We start from the raw sequence: 26,003 nt of genomic DNA on the forward strand, positions 1-26,003 counted from the left end.
ATATAGTTCCAATGCGGTCCTAATATATCTGACCTAATATAGTTCCAATGCGGTCCTAATATAGTTCCAATGCGGTCCTAATATATCTGACCTAATATAGTTCCAATGCAGTCCTAATATATCTGACCTAATATAGTTCCAATGCGGTCCTAATATATATATCTGACCTAATATAGTTCCAATGCAGTCCTAATATATCTGACCTAATATAGTTCCAATGCGGTCCTAATATATATATCTGACCTAATATAGTTCCAATGCAGTCCTAATATATCTGACCTAATATAGTTCCAATGCAGTCCTAATATATCTGACCTAATATAGTTCCTAATATATCTGACCTAATATAGTTCCAATGCAGTCCTAATATATCTGACCTAATATAGTTCCAATGCGGTCCTAATATATCTGACCTAATATAGTTCCAATGCGGTCCTAATATATATTTGACCTAATATAGTTCCAATGCAGTCCTAATATAATTCCAATGCGGTCCTAATCTATCTGACCTAATATAGTTCCAATACCTAATATAGTTCCAATGCAGTCCTAATATAATTCCAATGTGGTCCTAATATATATATCTGACCTAATATAGTTCCAATGCAGTCCTAATATAATTCCAATGCGGTCCTAATATATATATCTGACCTCATATAGTTCCAATACCTAATATAGTTCCAATGCGGTCCTAATATAGTTCCAATGCGGCCCTAATATAGTTCCAATGCGGTCCTAATATAGTTCCAATGTGGTCCTAATATAGTTCCAATGCGGTCCTAATATAGTTCCAATGTGGTCCTAATATAGTTCCAATGCGGTCCTAATATAGTTCCAATGTGATCTTCTGCTGTTGTAGCTCATCTGCCTCAAGGTTCTAGCTATTCTGCTCACTACAATTGTACAGAGGGGTTATCTGAGTTACCGTAGCTTTTCTGTCAGCTTGAACCAGTCTGGTCATTCTCCGTTGACTTCTCAAATCAACAAGGTGTTTCCGTCCACAGAACTGCCACTCACTGGATGTTTTTTTGTTTTTTGCACCATTCTGAGTAAATTCTAGAGAGTGTCCCAGAAATACTCAAACCAGCCCGTCTGGCACCAACAATCATGCCACAGTCGAAATCACTGAGGTCACATTTTTTCCCCATTCTGATGGTTGATGTGAACATTAACTGACGCTCCTGACCCGTATCTGCATGATTGTATGCATTGCTCTACTGCCACACGATTGGCCGATTAGATAATCGCATTAGATAATCGCATGAATAAGTAGATGTACAGGTGTTCCTAATAAAGTGCTCAGTGAGTGTAAGTAAGTTAAAAATGGTATTTAACATTACTGAATCAACTACAATATATTAGGTTACAACAACACAACACATTTTAAGGGTTAAATCAGGTAGAAATAGCTCCTAAGGACACATTTGCAGGACAAAACCTTTTGGCAACAGTCTCAATACTGAGGTGGCAAATTCATACCAATTGGTTGAATGAGTGTAGAATCGTCTTAAGTATTCTTATTGTAGTACAGCAGTGTTTTGGCTTTATTGATGCTGTTACTGTGCTGTACCTCTGGGCTTCTCTGACACAATATGAGCATTGTTTCCTAGCCCACATCCATCCTGTGTTTTCAGTTAAGCTCTGAACTATCAGCACATAGTGATAAGAGAGACACTCCCTGAACACCAAATCCCAGAGAGCAGAGCGTGTAGTGTTAATCCTACCAAGAAAGAATGAACATATGGAGGTTTGAAACAGTAACATTATTATCTTATATTTAGTTTGATGCTTGCTCTATTTATTCTCCCCCACTAGAGACTTCCACGAACAAAGAGTTCAACTGCGCCATGTGTCTGGCAGAAATCGGCACAGATTACTTTCGAGGAGAACTCTAGTGACTGCAAGCTCTCTCCCATAACAACTTGTGTTTTAGTTATTTCACAACAATATTTCATATTCACACGTACGCAAAATGGCAGGTGGTGGTTTAACTGGTTGGTACAAACAAGAGGAACTTTTAATCCGTGTTTCACCCAAGGTCAAGATCTGGTGAAATCATGTTTTGTTTTGTTCATGTGACACATCAGAAGAATGTCATTTATATTCCCAGACGTTTCTGCTAGTCATTGATTTTAAGGACTTAATATAAGTCATAACCTCCCTGAAACTCATAAGCTTCCTGATTATTCTTCATGAAATCTTTGGACGTTTTATAGAAACCTCTTTCATTCTTTTACTTCAAATAAGAATGTGGAGGGGAAAAGAAGAGGAGTGAAGATCCTCTCCAGAGTGCTGGAAGGAAGTGCTGTGGAGAGACCACCATATAGATCCTCCACTCCTTCACAACGTGGAAAAACAAGAAAGTGCACAGAACGCCACAACTCAGCATGCCATCAAAGAAGTGAATGTTTGTACAGCCTGAGCGATGATCTTCAGATAAACTTGAGGAAAGAGAAGAAACACTCTCTGTATAATTCATCACTTCCTTTTTTGTTTCAGATGGTACACACTTTAGGTGAACTTTGCCTTAAAGGAATATTCCAGGTTCAATACAAGTTAAGCTCAAACAACAGCATTTATGGCATGATGTTTAGTACCACAGAAATGTATTTGTCATCTCTCAGTGATGCACAATGGAGGTGAATGAGGTCAATAATGCGAAGCTTATCATTATATAAAAGCACTTGCATTAAATCCTCTGTTAAATCGTGTGTATTATTTGAGCTGTAATGTTGTTTACAATGTTAAAATGTCATTTTAGGATTTGTTGATTACATCGTCATGGCAACAATGTTGTAAAATTGGCTATTACTTTACAGAGAAAGGGTTAGTAAGTGATTTTATCAGACTAGAATCATGTAAACACTTGTATTGTTTATGTCTTGTGGCTCTACTTGTGAAAGAGTGAGTATTTTAATGTTCACGGATTACACCCCATTCATTTTGATTGTAAGTGGGACAATTAAACATTTATTTTGCGGTAATCACTATTACACCACAAATGCTGTCGATTGAGCTTAACTTGTATTGAACCTGGAATATTGTTTAAATCAAATAGAAAAACAGACATTTTACAGCTGCCACTAGAAACTACAGATGCTTTCATTTATGAGCCCCTATGAACTTAAGTTACTAAACCTCTAAGTTGATATATATATATTAGTGCTGTCGATTTAACGCGTTAATTAAGTGTGATTAATTTGATTAAAAATAAAGTGTTAAAAAAATTATGCAATTATACCATAATAAGTAGATTCCTGAGGAATGCTTGTAGTACCACCTGTTTACTCCAGAGGGCAGTAAGTGAAACTTCAGCTGTGTGAGCAACACACAGTTTATACAGTGAACAAAACAACCCACAACACAAACATGTGTTACGTTCTTGTGTTCAAAACACTTGATGGAGCGCAAATCTGAACTAAGAGATCTCAAGATGTGTTTAAAGATTGAGTATTAAACTATATTTGAACTAAACATTGTATGTTTATGACGCAACACACCCGAGACGCTACAATTTTAATCGATTGACAGCTCTAATATATATATGTATTAGGGCTGTCAATCGGTTAACATTTTTAATCGAATTAATTACATGATGTCCCGTTTAATTAATCGCATATACAAATATTTGCTGAGAAAGCCCCTCATATAACAATAATTCAATATATAATGATTATACATATTTATACCAATATATAATTATACATAGTTATCTTTAAATATTAATATAAAATATTCAGATAATTAAAATGAGTTACATTCTTGTGTCAGAAGAGTTCATCATTAATAAGACAAAAAGCAGCTTTATAATACAATGTATTGATTATTACCATATTATTGATCATAAGTCCATCATTGACACACAGTTCACAGTAATCCATTACACAAGTGAATTTATCAATCAGAGATTTATTATGAGGGCTTGTTTAAGGACCGCCAATGTACACCTAGGCCAGACATGCTTGTGTAGCGCCTCGGATGAGTTGCGTCATAAACATACAATGTTTAGTTCAAATATAGTTTAATACTCAATCTTTAAACACATCTTGAGATCTCTTAGTTCAGATTTGCGCTCCATCAAGTGTTTTGAACGCAAGAACGTAACGCATGTTTGTGTTGTGGGTTGTTTTGTTCACTGTATAAACTGTGTGTTGCTCACACAGCTGAAGTTTCACTTACTGCCCTCTGGAGTAAACAGGTGGTACTACAAGCATTCCTCAGGAACCTTCCTTATACGGGGGCATTGCCATTAATTGCATTAATTTTTTTAACATGTTATTTTTTATCAAATTAAACACACTGAATTAATGTGTTAAATCGACAGCCCTAATATATATATATATATATAAAGAATATGCCTAATTAATATTTCTGTTTTATTAACTGATTACCAAAACCATAATGTGTTTTTCATTCATTCAGGTTGTTGAATGTTAAATCAAGTTCATTAATTTACCAAGAGATGATGAGAAAGAAACATGAAATAAAGATTTAATGAGAAATAAAGTCCGGTTGTAAACGGGCAAACTCTAACTGACACAATGTGTCAAAAGCCATTAAATAAACATAAATGAGAACTGAAAGTTCCACAGGAAAAACATTTTATTGAAAAACATTTTCAGTTTGTAACAGACTGGTGGAATGTGTGCCATTTCTATGACTTTTATAATGCCGCACGTCCTGATCAGACCTCACTGCGAGAGAAGGGTGGGTGTGTCTGCCACCGGGAAAAGACAGCAACAGAAGAAATATAACAGGAAACGGAGAAGTGGGAAAAACTCAAATGATAATACTGAATTTGCGTACAAACTGGGTAGAAACAAAAAAACAAATAACTAATTAAATAAATATCAATGGTACACACGTATGGCACAAATTTGCAGCAAGCAGTCAGTTTGGCAAATCTCTTTTCCATTTTTAAACCAGATCACCATGGGAACAGTGCAAAAGGGGTGAGTGGGGGGGTTCTGACGAGTGCTAGCTAAAATACATAGCAAAAAATTCAAATTCTATACAAAACATCTTACTTTAAGAGTTTATAAAAAACAATTTATTGGGTTCGTCGTCAATATTTACACAAGTTATTTACCAAAAAAAATTAGTATGCTCTCTTTAAACTGAAGTGATTCATGTTTTTTGTTTTTTTTTTCCGTATCTTTTCTTTTTATTTGCTAGAAATGTGAGAATAAGGCTATCATAAAGACCAGGGATCCATATACAATACAAACAATAACGTATTTACAGCCTCTTACATACAGATGTACGGTGCAAAAATTAGAGTCCCGTAAACTCAGGGTTACCATACAAGCAAGGCATTTTACAGTGGCCTGAAGACATTTCCCTCAGTCACAAACGGTCCGGCAACATTGGTGCAACATCTGTAGCTACAGTACTAGTTAAGTCCTATCACTCCTACTGTGTTACTGGAAAGTTTGCAAGCTGCTCGCTGGGAAGGTGTCTTCAGATTCAAAGAAACTAAGGAGATTGTCATATTTAGCCCACATGGGACAGCAACCAAACAGCAACATGTTTGTCATTTTTTTTAGTATGTGTGTTTACAGTTTCATCCAACTGCTCAGACTTCTACGTGTGTAAGTGTGCATGTTTTCACAGTTTACCTCGAACCTACAGCACAAAATAATAATAATAATAATAATAATAATAACACACTGGGGTTGTTGTATTCTCATATGCTGTATTTTTTCTTTAATTGTTTCACTCATTTCAATGGTTAAGAACACTTTCCATAGTTACGTATATCATCTTTTTTCCTCAATTGTTATAAAAATAAATAAAAATTGCATATTTGCAGATTGTGTGGCCTCTAACAGAGACACAAAGCTCCGATCACACAAGGCTTGGCTTCTTGGTGAGATTGAATAACCTCCATGAACAAGTGAAAACAAATGGATGAACAGTTAATGTGTGACCATGGCAACGCACGGTCAAACTTCCTCAATGTGTGGACATTTTAAAAGCGATTTCGATTTGAAGTCAATGTAGGAAATAAATGAAAATGGGCTGGTAGGCTGGCATTGTTTAGGAAGAGGTTTGCACAAATAACAACACACACAACCACTAGGAGAGGACTGACTGGAGGGAATATAGGGGTTCTGAAATCCTTTGGGAGTTGTGGGATACGAAGTCCACTTGTGACCTCCATCAGTCACAAATCATAATGTGTTTTTTTCTCTCTCCTGAAACCTCCCACAATATGAGCCTAAAAGATCTTGTTTCATGCAATTGACTACATTTAGCCTGTACTCGTTCTCATCTGGTATGCCTGCTAACCCACGTCTACAGCTTTCCATCCAGATTAGGAGGCCTAATTTCAACCCAGAGCACATCTGAGCTTCATCAAGAGAGACAGGCAGGCTGGAGAAGTTGGTTTAGTCAGGACTCCGTTAAACGTGCCCTTCCTTTGGGTCATTTCTGGCCCTTCCTTCTCATTCCTTTCGGCTATTTTAAAACCCAGCATGCATTTTTCTCAGATGGCTCCTTCCATAGCCCGCCCCTTCCCTGGCAATAAAGCACATGCGCTTGTTTGAGAGTGTGTTTGTGGTTGAAAGGCAGCTATTTGTGTAGGGGTCGATGGAAAAAAAGCAAATAACAAAATGGAGAAATTGGTTTGTTAACAAAAAAGGACAACTCTATCTATCTTGCATAATATGCAGATTTACCATCAATTATTCATATTCTTGCGGTTTTACGCCTTCCTGTTTGGGTGCTATATGTAACAAATAAATTCTACTCGCACTATTTCCATCCGTTTTGATCTACTTCTAAACAAATTCATTAAGCAATGCTAATTCAATCTTTTGTGTTTAATTCAAAAGTAAATAAATCACAATTATAATAATAGCAATGCATGTTGACATTAATGAGTTTTTGAGCAAAAAGGAGAGCACCAGATCAACTATCACTGGCCCACACTGGCTACACTGTGTGTTTGAATGCGTGATGGCAGAAATACTTGTATTTCAGGAACAGGAAGCTTCGCCGTGACGTGCATCTCTAGCAAACGAGCCTGGGGATGGATCTCACCACAGCTCAATAAGCCTTATTCTAGAATTAGTTTCCTGCTGTCTCTGTCTGTTTCTTTACTGTAAATGTGTTGTACTTGAGCGTATAATCCACATGGACATGGTGAGGCATTCAAAGTGCTGCTAAAGTGTTCACGTGGGTCCTTCACCTTCCCAGCAGGTAACAGGACAGCAACAACTGTACCAAAATATTGATCATTTCACCTAACATCCTGTTGTTCCTTTCCTCTCTTTTTCTCCTGCACTGTCTCTCTCATTCTTCCAGCCCTTGGCAGCTAACATACACGAAATGAAATGTGTTTGAGTCTCCCATACCACGTTATACCAGCACAAAAGGATCTCTATGACAATACCTATTAAGTCTTCTACCAAACAAATTTGCAAGTGGACTGCACTGGGAATAACAGAAAGAAATGCAAGACGTATGACCATACAAAAAGACTTCAAGTAAACATTGTGAAAGTCATTTTGCAGAAGAGAAAGAGGTGGAAATGAGGAGTGTTTTAATGTACATGAAACAGTACGAGTGAATGCATGAAAACAGGTTATGTCCATTCAAATGTCCGATAGTGAGCTCTGAACGTCCAATGACTTGTGGACGCCATCTTCCTGCTTCCTCGATAAATCCACTTCCTTCAGCAGTGACCAATGTGATTCATTCACTTCCTGCCTATTAGCCATACCCAACGTACTTCTTGCTTTGTCATACTGTTACATCACTTCTCTTCTCCATCTCCTTCTCTCCCAATATCTCAGCGTGTTGTGTCTTTAAGGGAGAATGATGAAGCGAAATTAAAGAGAAATAAATCTCTTTTCTCATGCCCACCCCCTCAACCCCCCTCTCCCCTGCTCATTGGATTCACAAACACTCCCTCATACACACACACTATATTATCCTAAGCGTCCGTTATAGTGCACGTCAATCCCCCAACGGGATATCAGTTTTCTTCAATTTTGCTTGTTTCGTTTTTGCAGGTGCAAGAGCAGCGAATCAGGCGCTTCACTCCACCATCAGCAACATCTATACTGAGAGAAATAATCAGGAATACCGTAAAATAAACAAGAACAAAAAATAAGACAGCCACGAGGGGGCGGGATGAGGGTGAGCTCAAGCGTCAATCCTGCACTACAGGGGGGGTCATTGAGGGGCTTGTGGTGGTTAGAGTTAAAACGGCACACATAAAGCATGTCTGTTTTCACACTTTATAATAGATATTCGCTGGGCTCTGTGGTGGCATTTCCTGTACGATGTAAACGGGGTGTCCGTAATCACCGCTCACTTTCTCGTAATGTGGGCAGAAGACACTGTCGGCAGTCCGCAGCGGAATGATGATGTCACTAGGCTCCGAGCCGTTGTTGTTGCCGCTGCCACCACCTCGTTTGGGCGTGGCTAGCGTGCTGAGTGACAGCGTGGTGGCATGCTGAGGTGAGTGTTTGCGATGGCGTCTTCGATACTTCAGCAGGAAGAAAACCAGCATGATGATGATAATGATGACGATGATGCTGGCGGATGCGATGCAGGCAAACAGAGCAACCTCTGAGCCGATGACGGAGGATTTATTTCCTTCTCCTTTTTCTTCTCCGTGATGAGATGCATCTAAGAAGAAAACAAAAACCAATTATGACAAAGTGACACTATTGATAGACCGATACCACCCAGACCGATTATTGGGTTGGTTTATCTGGAGATTATCTGCTGATAACTGTGCTGGAGGTGGTCATTCTGCCTAGTGTTCATTTCAAAGTTTTGTTAATGAAGAGGTGTCTTCAAACGTTTTCTAAAATGCATCCTGAGCTTTCAAAAAAGCATATTTACGGCAAAGCCAAATTCGGCTTTCAGCAGATAACACCTCAGAATCTATGCACAGTCTGAGGACATAGAAATATGTGGACAGAGTAACCTTGTATGGCTTTGACTCCAAAGAGTTGTTCTGGGTGGTGCAAGGTGGGCGGAATGGATGAGCTGCTAACACTCACACCCGAGCAGTTTTTACAAGTGGATTATTTTTCCTAAGACACTCTCCTCAAATGACTTTGATGGCCATATGCTAGTTGGAAGAGAGTGAGTGTGAGAGAGACAGAGCCAGCGTGTACGTCTTGCTCTGTCACATTAATGGCTGCTTGTCAGAAGGATTTTATGAGAATGCATCAGGGATATGTGTGTGTGTATATGTGCAGGCCATTGTGACAGGATGAGGGTCATTTGCTAAGCAAAAAAAAGGGATGAAAATCCAGAGAGAGAGAGACAGAGAGACGAGTATAAAGGATGATGAATCGGTGACACTCCCCTCGCACGCCTCTCACATCACACATGTAGGTCTATATGGTGTGTTAAGTGATAAAATATATGACGTACCATGCTTGTCAAGTACTTCATTCGATTTGGTGTCCTTGGCTCCTATTTCGGGATGTTTGGGGGGGTATCTGGTGGTGTACTCTTTGGGGAAAATGGGATCGGAGGGGTCTGCAAAACACAGATAAGAAACACATTCATCACTTTGATATGAGTTTGTGTATTTCCATGTGGAGAGCTATTACTTTCATGCTGCTCTAGGAAATAAAAGTGTGTATGTGCATTTGTGACTGATAGCACCCGTATGTGTGTGTCCTTAATTAAAACACAGGCAGCCATGATTAATCCAGTGACCTTCAGCATGTGTTTGTGAGAGAGCGAGAAATTCAGCAGGTCATGTCGGTAGGTGTGGCCTATGGTAATTACTGTGGATGTCACTGGTTATAATCATCATACATTACAGTGCAGAGTCAGCTGAAGGTCCGCATGGCTCTTGAACCTTTATAATATTGTTCTACACCCTCATGTATGTGCACAGTAAAACAGCTATTACACACCCACATACAAACAATCTTACTTACTTTGTCCAACCTTCATGACGATTTTCATCGACTTGGATTTACACACCCCTCCTTCCTGATTCTCCAGCCCCTCCATCGTTCCGTTAGATGTAGCTGGAAAAGAAACGACGACAAAAACCACTTTAGCATCATATTATCTACATATGCAAGTGTTGCTTTTATGTATGCAAATACATAACTGAGATTGCACATCTCATGTACCACTTTGATCAATATAGATGATGTTATTGCATAATTAACGCAGCAAATGCATATTCATGAATCATTATAAAATGGTAATCTTAACAAGTCTCTGTGCAGCGCCTTCATAAATCATGTAACCAAACTTTAAATAGCTCTTAAACTTAAGTCCAACATGGACCACTGTTTGAAATCTTTATTGGCCAAAAATCGTGTATGTTATGAAAGTTGGCCAGAACCCCCGCCGAACGTGTAGTGATGCACTTTAACATTTCACCAAGATATAAAAAGGAATAAAGGAATAATTAACAGTTGAAGCAGAGGCATTCAGCACCAGGAGAGGGTTTTAATAATTTAGCAAAGGCACAGAGAGAGGGCTATTAATGAATGTGAGGTTTAGAGTGTGTTTAAGAGTGCACAACTCTTTATCCACAGCAGATGTCCATCAAGAAACATGTGAGCAAGAAAAGAAGTCTTCCTTGTTGTCAGTATCAGTCTGCATTATTTTAACTAAACAAAAAAAAGGGGTTTATTAGCAGAATTTGTGGCGAAGAAATACACAATCAATGAGAAAGCTCCATCTATCTGAGAATTGTGGCAAATGATCCCAGGAGTGACCACCAACCAAGGTCCTTTTTTAAGGCAAGTCAGTCCACTCCTTATGCCTTATCTTTGGGAACAAGTTAGCTATTGTCTATGGATATAAGCAGCATAAAAGTACAGCTCCTATCTACTTACATGGGGAAAGACCGAAATCTCTAACGCGGTTGGCTAAGAGTACGATAAAAAAAAACATACTTCAAATCAGCAGTAAAATCTGAAAACAATAGTATCATAAATTGTGCTTATTTCATTTACATCACAGCTAATAAAAATCAAGCTGGTCCAGCTGATGCGCATGTACGTTCTCGGGTTGATTGACAGGCGATGTCTGTATCTAAAAGGTAATTGGCTCTTTTACCTGTAAGGCGGGATTTTCTTTTCTACATCCACCATTTTGGGCATTCCAATTTTTCCCTTTTATTTGAATACAAGTGCTCCGTCTCGGGACTAAATTGTCTCTGCTGGCCACTTCCATGACGCACTGAGAATGAAATAATTGAGTCGGCCTTCCAACACACTTAAACTACTTATATATTAGTATGCATCTTAATATTTTTTAATTAATTCTATACTTATAATCAACGACTTCAAATCAAAAGTTTTATACATTTACATCGTTTTTAATGACGCCATCTGTGGTGCTTTGTAGAATTGTAGTTCATTCCATCATTAAAAAGACTTAAAGTACACAGTCTTGTAGGCCTACCTTTGACTTTTTGTCAGATAGTCAAATACTTTTTGGCTTCAAATAACATTTTGTGATATGATTCAGCTCAGAGCTGGTTACAATGGTTCATGGCTAAGAACACTTTTATGAATGATTTCATGAAATCCCTATGGAAGAAATGAATGGAAAAAACACTTCTGGAATGAAGACGGCTAAAAGAATGGGCAGGCGTTGATGCACTTTATTGAAATGAATGTCAGTGGGGTCCCTTATAGGCTTACATAACAAACAAAATCGCTAAAAAGAAATACACTCATCAGCGCAAATGGTGTACAAACGCTACAAAGTGAATTAAGACGCCATCATCAGTGTGGCTAAACAAACTATCATTAGTTTACTGGTCACTGGTCCCACGTGGCCTTTTAACCGAACAATGCAGCAATGCCATAAGAGTGTGTGTGCATGTGTGTGTGTGTGTCCACGCCCAGCAGGCTTGCGGTCTATTGGGTCAGTAACACAGAGCTAACGAGCTGCCAAGGGCTTAACTTCTGGTCAGCTTCCAGAACAATGTGGCCTGCATTCACAGCGAGAGAGAGAGAGATGCAGATATAGAGAAACGGAGAGAGGGGGGCTGCAGTCTATAAGGCGCCTATCCCCCCATCATCACTTCTTTCCAATTCTGACACTTTCATGAGGCAGAATGAATGTGAGTGAGTTTGTAGTACAGTGCCATGTGGGTTCATGAATGTGGCAGTGTCTTTCCTTTACTCTGTCTATCATCTCTCTGCTTTTCTTTTCTATTTTTCATCTTTTTCTGTTTTAGGGACAGCAGCAGCGACATCACTCAATTTGAATCTCTGTTTGTCTTGATCTCTACTTCTTTCTCTGACCTGTGGCTTTTTAGAAGACAAGCTCATTACAATCAAAAGCTCCTTTAAAGCTTGCGTTCCTTTCAGTGTTCATTTCATAAGTCTGTTAAATGAGCCTAAACACACACACACACACACACACACACACACTCAAACATTACAACCAAACACATCACACACAAAAAATAATCACATGATGAGCTAAACATTCCAGGTCAACAGTAGTCATGGTCACATGTGATGTGTGTTTTTATGAATGCTTTTTAAAACTGTTTGAAACTTGAAAAAGATAACTACATTTGAACCACTTCTTCAAAGCTTTCTTGTTATCAAAGAAACCACACACACACACACACACACACACACACACGTTGTGTTTCCATGTTTTATGGGGACTTTCCATAGACATAATGGTTTTTATACTGTACAAACTTTATATTCTATTCCCTAAACCTAACCCTACCCCTAAACCTAACCCTCACAGAAAACTTTCTGCATTTTTACATTTTCAAAAACATAATTTAGTATGATTTATAAGCTGTTTTCCTCATGGGGACCAACAAAATGTCCCCACAAGGTCAAAAATTTCGGGTTTTACTATCCTTATGGGGACATTTGGTCCCCACAAAGTGATAAATACACGCTCACACACACACACACACACACACACACACACACACACACACACACACACACACACACAGACACTCTCTCACACACACACACACACACACAGACACTCTCTCACACACACACACACACACACACTCTCTCTCACACACACACACACACACATACACTCTCACACACACACAGACACTCTCACACACACACACACACACACACACACACAAGCACACAAATAAAAAATAACACTCTCTAGAATTTACTCAGTTTTTGGTCCCAAAAACATCCAGTGAGCAGCAGTTCTGTGGATGGAAACACCTTGATGGTCAGAGAGGTCAACGGAGAATGGCCAAACTGGGTCGAGAAAAGCTATGGTAACTCAGATAACCCCTCTGTACAATTGTAGTGAGCAGAATTGCATCTCAGAATTGCATCACAAAAATGCTGACACACAACAGTATATATACACACAAAAACATCGCACATCTTCTCTAATAAGATATGGCACAGCACCTCGAAAAGCCTCAAAAGGCAAACAACTTCTGTGTCCCTCTACGTGTAGTGCAGAAAATGGATAGAATAGATACGGATACAGACGTAAATAAAGAAATTAATAAAATAAAGGGGGAAAGGAAAATAAAAGAAAGCGACCAGGTAAAAAAATAAATAAATAGAATTAAATATATACAACAATACAATAAATATATGGTTTACACTTATAAAAGAGATAAATCATCAATAAATGCTCATTACTGGTAGTGCCGACTGACATGCTGGTACACACACACACACACACACACACACACACACACACACACACACACACACACACACACACACACTCACTCACAAAAACACACACACACACACACACACACATGTTCTATAAGATTAGGACAGTAGATTGTCTTAAAGAAAAAGGCCAGGTTGCACGGACCCCATCAGTTAAGACAAGCTTTACTGTCAATACACTTATAATTATAATGAAGTGTTTTCTTAACTTAAGGGGTTTCTTACAACTGGGCCCAGCACTAAATAAAACTAATGAAACACTAATTAAAACTGCAGATGGACAGATTCCCTGTCTCTTTCAGCTCTTTAAGCACTATTCTCTTTCTGCTCTTACCTGTGTGGAAGGTTCTCCAAGAATGTTTTGTTTATAATTCACTGGATGATACGATGGTTGACTTGGACTATCGGCATTTATTAACTCGGGTTGTACTGCAAGACACAGCTGTTCATGTGATTTTAACACGGTGCCTATCATCAGGGGGGAGCGCACTTAAGAAGAAAAAAAGAAATGGCTTTCCTACTCCACTGATATGACATCAACTCATGTGAGTGAACATAATGAGTGAACCTTTAAGATTTACCAAGACTGCTCGTTGTCCATTTTATTATCACATAGTTCTTTGGCTTGTGTTCTTTCTGTTTTATAAAACATTTCCCCTCTCTCTCTCTCTCTGTCTCTCTCTCGCCATATTTAGATCATGTATCTCTCTCTCTCTCCTAGCTTGCGGCTCGAGTGCAATCTGTCAGACAAGATCACATCAAACTCATCTTCAAACACAAACGTGGCAGATGAACAATAGGAAAGCCATTTGAAAGTTTGACCATTACACACAGTTTGTCTTGCTGAACACGTTTGAAAGGGACTGAAATCATCTAATTGCTTTCTGAGCAGATCCAATTGATAAGGACAGAGTGATTAAATTGAGCTATTAGGATTAAACTTTTTAATTAATGACTTATTGAATAAACTACCCCAACACACACTTGCACACACATAGGAGTTGTACAATTATGCACTTCACAACTCTACACGCACACATGATTCCAGCAGCACAACAGGGCAATTAACATTTACAATGCAGTAAAATGAACTAATCTCTCTTTCTCCTCCTCTCTATTTCACTTTTCTACAGTCGCTTAAGAGAAAATGAGAGAACAAAATAAACAGCGAATTTCCCAGAACTGCAAAATAGAATTTTCTCCTCATGCTAGGAGAGAGAGAGAGAGAGAGAGAGCTCATAACTTACTGAAGGGGAATGAGATTGACGCTGTGCATCAAAGCAGCCTCTGTTTATGCGTGTGTTTCTCAGTTATTCCATTTGCTAGATCCCTTTGCTCCTCTCCAAACTACCCAACTTTGTTTATACAGCTTGCTTTGAGCCTAAAGCTTGTATGTGTCTGTGTGTAAGTGTGTAGAGGCCAGGTGTGCAGACATTGTGCTGGCAAATGCAAAAACGTAACCCACATGCATAATGATACACTGCAAATGTGAACATGAGACGTTATTTGTGCTTGCTGTGTTTTATGCGTTCCTTGTAAAACGCCCCTCGCACGTCACAGAAACTTTCTGTCTCGGTAAATCTGGAACGACCATTTCAGTCAATGTAAACAAACAACTGTGATATAAATATGTCATTAGTTACATCCATGAACACAGCAACTAGCTCACAAAACACTCGAAACCACATAAATCTGACCATAAACAAACAGAAGCTAACATAATTGGCCAGCACAGTGCAGCAAAGTGATCTAGTGGTCTTGAACTGTCCTGCTCATATTTAGCCCCAAATTAAATTACATTTCGTTTTACGAAAAGGAAGCCTAAATTTAGAACGATTTTTTTGCATTGCATTTATTTTCAGGACACTGCAGGCACATTTTGCTACCCAATTCTCTATACCATACGCGTCCGGATGGTTTACTTTTATAATTCCCATTGTATTCAATAATGGTTTTCATTAATGACACATCATTATTTTTTACTGTATTAAAGTGAAAAATATGCAGTTGTACAATTTAATTAAAATTACAAAAAATAATATAGAATTTAAATAATATAGAATTGTTTTCACGTTGTAGTAAAGAGTATTTCGTAATGAGCATCCTTTTTGCATTTTGGTAATGAACATTGGCTTAATTTGCTATAATGCTAAATATAATTTATTTTTATGTTTCTTTTGATTTTGGAGTAATATAGAATGAGGACATTTTCCTGTGAGAATCACCCATCCCCTTTCATACTCACAGATAATGTAGTAGTCTTTTCCCCTGAAGAACTCCAAGCCCCAGAGGTTTGGGCTGAACTCCTGGAATTTGAGGGTGAATTTGACGTCCTGGTCCGGTTTCACACAGTTGAGTAAAGGCGTGTCTGCCTTTGTGACCGTACAGGACTCCAGCTGTTCCCGGGGAACCATATAGAGTTTATAATACTCCACTCCATCCATTGAGCCACCCTCTACACGAGGGCAAACTATGTCCATCTTATCCCCGATCTGTGGGTACAGCACCAGACCCTGTCCTGGCATAAACCTTTGAAAGAGAGACAGAAAGAAAGAGTTAGACACTTCACAGCTATTAAATCATATCTGCGCCACTCTATGGATCAGAAATATGCTGGATGGTACAGCATGGAGTGATCAATAATTAAAACAGCCAAATCAATTATTTAGCAGTGATTATGAAAAATAAAGCAGGTTCTGAACAAGTTGTGCTGGTTAATGAAAATGTGGGTGAGTAACTGACGTGGTCTTAAACTGCTTTCGGCCTAAATGGGCATTCAGAGCATTTTCGAGATCCTTTATTAGAAAATGAAAACAAAGCGGCACAACTAGAATGAGACAAAGGTGTTGACTCACGGCTGACTTAAGAATGAAGGCAAATGTCAGTGTCTCTGATGCCAAGCGCTCAAACAACAGCGCCGCAATAAGAAAATGATGTCATGGGAAATACGGAGGAAAAGCGCTGCAACTAAACACACCTGCAATGTGCCTCTGTGGACGGCATCAGGCGACGCTCCCAGTCATTTGCCTCAAGGGACTAAAACAAGAGTAGCTGGGAAAACTGCTCTGGAGTGTGTGTGTGCATTAGATGTGCAGCAGGGTAGCTGTCGGGACTATCTCTGCGACAGATCTAGCCACACAAATCCTCTCGAGCCATTCTCGGCATCAAAACTCTGAACACTGGATTGTTATCTCATTCATGTCTTATCTTTACGCAGGCTTATTTGAAAAGCCAAGAACAGACAAACAGTGTGTTCATGTGTGTGTGGTGAGTTTGAATATTTGCTTAGGGTTCATTGAAAAGAACAGGTGAGACTGCTGCATTCTCAGAGTCAAACATGTTCACACCTTAAAGGTTTTACACATTCCTACAAATCCACAAATCTGCAAACTAATGGCTGACTTAGCAATGCCATTTTCCTGCTAAATGCAAAACATTTGCAACATAATCTGCTCTTGCATTTAAACGTACAGTATGTAGATCATATATACACTACTGGTCAAGACTCATTCTTTATTATAATTGTTTTTTTTTCACATTTTAGAATAATAGTAAAGTCATCAAAACTATAGAATAACATAAATGGATCGAAGGGAATTATATTGTGACTAAACAATAAATCAAAACTGTTATATTTTAGCATTTTCAAAGTTGACCCCCTTTGTCTAGAATTTGCAGAAATGTACTCTTGACCCTGAGATGCTTTTTAAACAGCATTGAAGGACTTCCCATCTGTGCTGGGCACTTATTGGCTGCTTTTCTTAATTATTTGGTCCAAGTCATCCATTTCAAAAACATTTAGTTTTATAATGAAATAAATTAATATGGTGACACAATTATATTTTTGCCTTCAGATCAAAAGATTTTTAAGATCATGAGAAACATTTCAGTAAATTGATTCAAACGTTTTGACCGGCAGTGTAAAATACTGTACATTAACTGCATCTTTATTTCAGACATTCTAATTCCATTTAGTAACATTGTAACATGTTTATCGTTATCTCTGAGCAGTCCTTCTTATATCGCATTACATCAGATCTCTGCCACCTTGATCTCTATATATCGGCATCAGCCATTAAAAAAATGGCAGATGCATTGAACATTTTTATTGCATTTAATGCAGGGCATACATGATTGGTAATATGCAAAGCAGAGAAATGGAGAGGGCAAATGCAGCCGCCAGTTACGATACATATCTTTTAGCTCACTAACATCCCCACAGACAGTCATTATACTAAACCACAGGGTATTCAAGGTCACCCCACAACCCATACATACAAACACACACATTCTGCTATTAAAGCAGTGATTACGCTGTCAGTATTTTACAGGAGTCACTGTTACACAGTCCTTGGTAGTTTTAGTTTTGGAGGGGAGCGGGTGTAAAAGTGGGGGGTGGTTGAATAAATAAAGCCAGAGGTCACACTCATGTTTGTAAATGACTTTAATTCTCATGTAAAAACACACTTTAACCCCCCAACTTCAGCGTCGGCGACTCTCCCAGCGGTCGTAAATACTCGGGGACATGTGAACGTGAAAAAGGATGACAGAATGAGGGTTTGCACAAGTGCTCATTCTGTTAACAAGACTGCAGCTGCACACAGAGAAGCCATTAAGTCTGAGAGAGTGTGTGTGCAAGAGAGAACGGTCAGAACATGTGCACAACATCTACGAAGACCTGACTGTGCTATTTGCGGACGTTTCTCCATAATTTTATTTGCGGTCCACATTCTTTCACTCTCTATCTCTGTCTCTTGCACACAGGGCAGCTGTTTTGTCTTTTGTCTTCTCAATGACTCTCAGGTAGAAATATCTGTTTTTGGCAGCACTACTAGAAGTAATCTAACTAAAACTGATGGCTACAGACATAAAAGACCTAGAAAAGAGACTCACTTACACCAGCTAATGAGTGTAAATGTTAGGACTGTCTGTGTCCACTTACACACCAATACACATGCTAAATCTGAAGCAGAGTTTTAGCTCTGTCACGAGTCATGGGACAGCTCTTCTTGTTTTCAGATATCTTGCTCCCTCTCCCTGGTGCCTCCATATATACATTTATGTCAATCAGCTTTCATCTGGCTGCTCCCTTTCCTCTCTCTCTCTCTCTCTCGCTGTTAATCTCAGCCTATAGTCGGGTGGGCCGAGCCGTAACACGGTGACATCAATAGCCTAATCCTTCCCCAATAGGACCACAGTGCTCTAACCCAAAGTTCTGAAACAACACAAGAGATGGACGCATGGAGGAGGAGGGAACATAAGCCGTTTGACTTTCAATCATCTGACCAATATGGAGGTCCATTGGGCATGGATATAATGCAGAGGACAAAAGAAGGCAACAGACATCTCATGGTTTAGTCACCCCATATTGCTCTGCAACTGAGACCTGTGCCGGGTGAGAGGGCAAAGTGACCATACCGGCACCTTATCCCTTTATATGCTCGACCGTTTTCACCCTATCGTGTCTTTCTTTCCCTCATTCATTCATTCTGTAATCCTCAACTATGTAGACCAGAGCGCTCCTCATCTTTCAGAGCAACACAAATGCAACTACTGTTCTGCACACTCCATCTGTACAGCTGGACCTCATCGTTTTCCCTCAGTCCCTTTCCTCTCCCACAGCTGAGAAACGATCCCACCATGAGAAGCATCTACATCATGACAGCCTTTCAGAGGCAGTCTATTAGTAGCATGCGTTTCTTCGCCTCTAAACGCAGATGGGGGAGTGGGGTAGTTATTATTCATGGCCCACACGCTCTCGAGTCTCATGCTGTATCTGCATGTGTATGAAGCTATGGATGTGCTCCCGTCAGAGCCCTGCTAAGTGATGTAATCTCTTAATGAAGAGAGGGAATCTCCTTTGACTGAAAATGTGTGGAGCAGACTGCTTTTGTTTCTTCGCCTTTGACAAAATGGATTGCAGAGAGGGAGAGTGAAAGGGGAAAGGAGTTTGTACCTGCCTGATATATCAGAAGTTAAGTAGTTGAGGGGTAAACGGTGCTGTGCAATATATTGACACACATGTTTGCAATGGGAGGAGAAGATAATACAGACGTGTGGTTTTTAAGCATCACACAAACAGTGATTCAGATTTATGGGAGTGTGTTCTATCATGTACAGCTGACCATAGGGAGCAGAGAATCGATATTAAACGTGCTCCTCCCAAAAACATAGCTATGAACTGACACAGAAGATAGAAGGTATACTGAATATGCATAAATGCTCATAAAGGTTTTACAAAGAAAGAAAGAAAGAAAATAAAACATATTTGAATGAGAGGATTCCTGCCGCATCTTATCTCAGAGTTTTGCCTGATTATCTTGTCGAGATAAAGGCGGTTTTATTATAGTTAAAGAAACTTAAAACTAACTAAAATCAATTGAAATTATTGACAAAAAAAATTTTAACTAAACTAAAATTATTTTTTTATAACTCTAAAAATAACTCTAATAATTTTATTAATTATTAAAAAAAAAAGTTTTAGTTTTTGACACGATATGGTAAATATGGGCAAAGTGGGACAATTTTGGAAATGTTTCTTTTCTTGACACTTTGAATTAAGATCCAAATGACACATAACCGAACACTGGAGAAAGATTAGGATGTCTTCTACCTTAGTCAAAAGCAAAAATGAACAATTCAAGATCCTCTTTTGACCAAATCCCAGATATGTTTAAGCAGCAGGACCTCCTGTTAAAGTGGGACAAAATCAAATATATATATATATATATTTGAAGTGAATTTTTATAATTTCTTCTGCACTTTCACTTCATAACATTAAGTTAACTTTTACTTGTTTATAAGCTTAACTAGATTTACCTCAAATTTCTGTCATTTTCTTTACCATTGCTTTTCCCACCAGTGGACATGAAACGAGCTCTGCCACACATCCCAAAGTAAAATCATCCATTTTAAACCTCAAAAAGATAAAGGGATAGTTGACCCAAAAATGTCTTATCATTTTCTCACTCTCATCCTAGATGAGTATATGACTTTCTTTCTTCAGCTGAACACAAACGAAGATTTTTAGTAGAGTATTTCAGCTCTTTAGGTCAATACAATGCAAGTGAATGGGGTCTAAAAAGCACATAAAAGCAGCATAGCATCATCCATAAGACTCCAGTGTCTTCTGAAGTAATCTAATCTGTTTTGGGTAAGAACAGACCAAAATGTAACTCTACATCTTGCAGTTGTAGTCTACAGGAACGATCATGATCTCAAGCTCAATTATACATCCTAGTACAGTTTCGCAGAGTGCTAGATGGCACTGGGAAATATAATTGAGCTTGAAATCATGATTATCAAGGAGATTGCTGATGTCAAGATTTACAGTAAAAACGGACTTAAATATTGACCTGATTCTCTCTCACACCTATCATATTGCATATCTAAAGATATGGATTTAACCACTGGAGTCATATGCGTAACTTGTATGCTACATTTATGTGCTTTTTGGAGCTTCAAAGTTTTGGCCTCTATTGACTTGCATTGTGAGATATTCTTGTAAAAATCTTAATTTGTGTTTAGCAGAAGTAAGAAAGTCATACACATCTGGGATGGCATGATGTTGAAAAAAATATTTGAGAACTATCCCTTTAATTGTTTATTCCCCAAAGATTAGTTTAGTAATGATTTGTAATCATTTAATTAAATACATACGGATACAGTGTGGTTCAAGCTTAAATGTCTTTTGTCACTTTGCCCATATTCACCATCTATTATACATTTTGCAACATTTATAATCCAAATAAAACATAAAAATACCACTAGATAGACATAACACATGACTGCCCAGAGAAACGTAATTATGTTATGACTTTTTAAATTACACCAGTAAACGCTTATCTTTGGCAGCCATAAAAAATACTGAAAGTAAAATATAAACTAAACTGAAACTAAAAAAACACTGAGAAAATGAAAACTAAACTAAAACTAACAGACAAACTGTGTAAACTAAGCTAAATTGTAATGACAAATTGAATATTATAGTTTTGGATTTTTAAATGTTTTTTATTTCACTTTTATAACACTAAAGTTGGAAAACAGCTTTAAATTAGGAATAAATACAGCTGCCAGCCATAACAATACTATCATTGCCATCAGGTCCTGTGATAGCAAGAATCATACATTTGAACCCGTCACCCTAACTAAACATCAGGAATGCGCACAGTGGGTAATTCCATGGGACGCTGACTGGCCCAGGGAGGCCTATAGCAGTGGCTCTCAACCTTTTTGACTCCAAGGCCCCCCACTGTCCATACAATATTTGAAGGCCCCCTCCGCCCGAGACTACATGTGTCTGATTAAAATAATTAATCATGGCTCATTTTTTTATTCTAGAAGTTTCAGAAAGAGTGTTTATAATTTCTAGGCATGCATCATAAAGTATTTATTTATTTGCATTTTAATTCAGCCGCATTATTTCACTTATTTAAATATTTTTCATCCCTTGGAAATGTGCTGAGGCCCCGGGTCCCGGCCCCCTGCTTGAGAACCACTGGCCTACAGCAAACATGAGTCGCATGTTTACAGTGGCACACAGTTAGCGGTCACTCTATGGGCGCTCTGGGTCTCTGTTAATGAAGATGTCACAATATATAGACTGGGGCGCAACACTTGACATTTCATACGTTTGATATATTAATATTATAAATTACAAAACAAGCTACAATTACAAACTGTTCTACAAAATAATGACATATTAAGTTCATGTAGTGGTTTAGTAGCTACTACTCAGTACTTACATATAATAACATTGCATTAATGTAAAGTGCAGCCGACACGGCTTACTTAAATCTATTATAAACTATTGGACATCTAAAATACTCAATGATATCTCTTGGATTATTAGAAACAATGACTGAAATATATATATATATATATATATATATATATAGCTTGTGATATATTAAGATTCACCAATCCAATCAATGTCTGTTAAATGCGCATATTCAAATATGTTTTAATAATATTAATAATTGCAATTGTGAGTACTGAATTGGGCAACAAGGCCTGATATATGAATAATGTAAAAGTAAGTTAAGTGAGTAGGCCTACGCCAAGGTGCATGGGCACATTCAGCAAACAAAAAACAAAACAAAAAAACACATTGGGTTTCTCAATGCAACGCGCCATATTATTTATGTTTGTCCTTTCAAGGCCAAATTTTACAAACGCAACGATGAACAGTCGCAAATTTCTGTCCTCGTGCGTGCAAACTATAGTATTTTTTACTTTAAAGCATCAGCTCCCTCAGTTCATTTAGACCCAGAGTAATGTAGGCTACTTTTAATTATTATTATTATTATTATTATTATTATTATTGTTTAAAGTTATTACGCTTTGCGCTTTTTCGCAATAAAGCGCGCGGTGACGTAAGCCGAGAATTCCTCCTGCACAGATTCAATCCCAGCGCATCCTGTCGCGAGCAGAGCGCCTTCATGAAAAATCACACACTTTACTTACTCAGGGCTATAGCTAAGACAGCAGCTCCATTACCGGAGTAATCGAGACCATGATTATCAACACGTGACACCTGTTATGCGGTATATTCTGCACACCCGGCCTTGCCCCGTACAGGAGGTAAAAGAGAGGGGTTGAGAGGTACAGCTGAATTATTGAGTTTCGCACACAGAAATCTCCACGAGGCGCTCCAGACTGCAGCTCTGGGCACAGGCCCCTTTTGAATTTGAGGATTTAGTGGACGTTTCGATGTTTTCTAATGCATTATTCAACGCCTCTGGGTACATGTGTGTGCTCATCTTCAAATGTCCCAAATAAATACATGAATCATTAAACACCCCATATCAAGAAACAAAAAGTCAACCCTATGAGTCTCCGTGTGAAGGTGACTACTGTTATAAAATAATTACAATGTTCAAGTGATGCATCATATTTTTTTTTTCAGTTATTAATATGGCTATTCCTATATATCCCCTTTTGATAATATGCTTCTTTATAACAATGTCTAAAATACAGGTAAATCACGACCGCTAAAATAACTGTATTGAGATTTAATATTCAATATGATAATAGTTAATAATTTTCAATGATAATAGTGAGAATTACCCAAATGTCTCCTGAGGTATTGGATTTAGGGCCTAAACCTTTCAATTAAAAATAAATAGCGATTTAATAGAGCTTTTCAGGTTGCTTAACAACATTTGTGTCTTTATAAACACAAAAAGCCAATTTCTCAAATGTAGTTTAATTAAAAGTGTCAAATATGTTTACAAATATTAATAATAATGATAATAATTATAAGTGTCGTGGAATACTTCAAACCATTGTGCGTAAAAATCCCCTCAGAGTTATTGAGGTCCTGAGGGGCCATTCAAAACAATTCACCTCTAAGAATTTCCCCCCTAATTTACAAGAGAGCACAGTGGATTATTAATTACTGGGAAACGCGATTATTATTTTTTAAATGTACAAAACCCCCGTGAATGGAGACTAACGGTGCCCGAAGCACCAAATCACCTCCCGTTCGTTTCCATTTACAGTAAGGCGGGATGAACGCGTTAGCGATGTACAAACACATTTATCCTGCTTAACTGTAAAATATCTACCTACATTAATCACTTTCAGGCTTTGAGTGTCTGGAGGAGCGGGAGAGACGCTTAGGTACGGTTATATGTGAATGGGCTCGAGCACTTACTTGGTATTCGTCGTGTTCCAGTATATGGAGTCGAGGATGAGCGCGCGGGACAGGTTCACCTTGCACGCGATGAATAAAACTCCAAAGTAATACCTCCACAGAGAGTCGCCCATCGTCCGTTATGACCGTTACGGTCAAATTCCGTTTCGAGGGAATTTCAAATTTGAACAAAAAAAAAGAGAAGAAACTAAAAAGAGAGAGAGCTGATTATGACAATCCAAACTAAATATCCCCGTTCCAGGAGAGAAAGGAAAACACTGTTTAATATAAACACGGTTAACAGTGAGCCATCCTAATGAGAAGAGCTACTCCTCTAATAGTCCCGCTCGTGGTGAGAGATAGCAGCGGACAGCAGGCAGTTTCTCATCAAATATATGACAGAGTGGAGGACTCTCCGATCAACCAGCCGTGCGAACAACGTACATTCCCCTCAGAGGAAGGCGACCCGTGTCGTCGCCGCCGTTGTGGATGTCCGTGGCGACATGGAAGTTAATCCCCCCGGTGTGAACAACAAGCCAATCAGGTACCAATTCCAAACGCGTGAAGCAAACGCTCGTCTCGAGGTAGCTATTCCGTTCAGCCAATTAAGGAAAATGACCAGAGTTCCCACAAAGGATGAGGCAGTTTTGGAAAAGATGAGCAAGAATTCAATAATTGGATGAAGGAAAAAAAAAATATATAAGAATGACAAATGGCTAAAAATAAAAAATAAAAATGAAAAGATGAAGTCAAATGAAAGTTCTCATGGGTCGCCGTGGATCCCGCACAGTAGCAGAGAACAGCTGCGGCTCGAACCCTTCAGGTCCGGATTGAAATTCTGTGCGCGTGAATCGCAGAGCTGCTCCGTGATCTACGCGAGTCTGTACTGCAAGTAGCAATGAGCGTCTGCGAGACGGAATATTTGTCAGGGCGAGTTTTTTGCTGACTCCTCCCACCTTGCGTCTCATTGGACAGGTAGCTAAGGAGAGAAACCTGTCAATCAAGTGGTCGCCCGGCGACTGGTAGAGCAATGAGATAATACTGTATATCCAGATTTAAATGCTTAGGGATTAGTGCAATTTCTGCATTACAAAAAAAGCGTGGTCGATATTTGGGAAATCGCATCTGTTGCATTAACTACTACGAACAGCAGCAACCCGCACTGATAAAGTACAGGCACTAGAATTAGATGCAAAAAGCTGCTACGTGCATTCAAATAATTAGTATTAAGTGTGAAAACTATTCTTTCTCTTTTATAATGTAATTATGACATATAGCTTTTATTTATATAATGACTTTATTGTCTATGTTCCACGGCATTTACAAAGCTCGTTTGGCCAATCATCTTAAAATAAAGACTTTTATTTATGTTGAGGTCGAAGCCGCTTCCTGAATGCGTGAAGGATTAATTTAACGGACAACAGCGCCCACTAGCGGTCATCCAGAGTCCACTGAATGCATCAAAGTGAGTGCTTTCTGATTAGGCTATTGCATTATTACATTTGTTTAAAAATGAATAACACATTCATTACTTTAATATAGCATTTAAGGTCTTAATTTGTGTTTAAAAAAGACATTATGGTATGTTATAGCTGCTATATAGAATTAAAATGCACAAAAATGCAGACTTGGGAAAGACATGCAATGGCTCATTAATGTATAAATTAGCGTATTTTATTATTTCACTAATTTAACACGGATGAAAATAAGTT

General features: G+C 38.5%; 1 protein-coding gene across 1 annotated transcript; it reads right to left on the reverse strand.

Moving 5' to 3' along the window:
* Window positions 1-4,590: 4,590 nt before the first annotated feature.
* Window positions 4,591-25,182, reverse strand: LOC127654673 (ephrin-B2a-like). The gene is made up of 5 exons (XM_052141939.1): window positions 24,313-25,182; window positions 15,901-16,184; window positions 9,918-10,010; window positions 9,400-9,507; window positions 4,591-8,640 (listed from the first exon to the last, which is right to left on the reverse strand). The coding sequence occupies exons 1-5, from the start codon at window positions 24,423-24,425 to the stop codon at window positions 8,240-8,242; spliced, it is 999 nt and encodes a 332-aa protein (XP_051997899.1). The 5' UTR covers window positions 24,426-25,182; the 3' UTR covers window positions 4,591-8,239.
* Between the last annotated feature and the right edge of the window lie 821 nt (window positions 25,183-26,003).

This window comes from Xyrauchen texanus, chromosome 14 (assembly GCF_025860055.1).
Source record: "Xyrauchen texanus isolate HMW12.3.18 chromosome 14, RBS_HiC_50CHRs, whole genome shotgun sequence".
Taxonomy (NCBI): domain Eukaryota; kingdom Metazoa; phylum Chordata; class Actinopteri; order Cypriniformes; family Catostomidae; genus Xyrauchen; species Xyrauchen texanus.

Excerpts from the sequence above, each read along its gene's own strand:
- LOC127654673 (XM_052141939.1), bottom strand. The coding sequence starts at position 24,425 with ATGGGCGACTCTCTGTGGAGGTATTACTTTGGAGTTTTATTCATCGCG. Across the intron at positions 10,011-15,900 it reads AAAAGACTACTACATTATCT|CTACATCTAACGGAACGATG; the intron begins GTGAGTATGAAA and ends TTTCTTTTCCAG. Across the intron at positions 9,508-9,917 it reads CGTCATGAAGGTTGGACAAA|ACCCCTCCGATCCCATTTTC; the intron begins GTAAGTAAGATT and ends TGTGTTTTGCAG.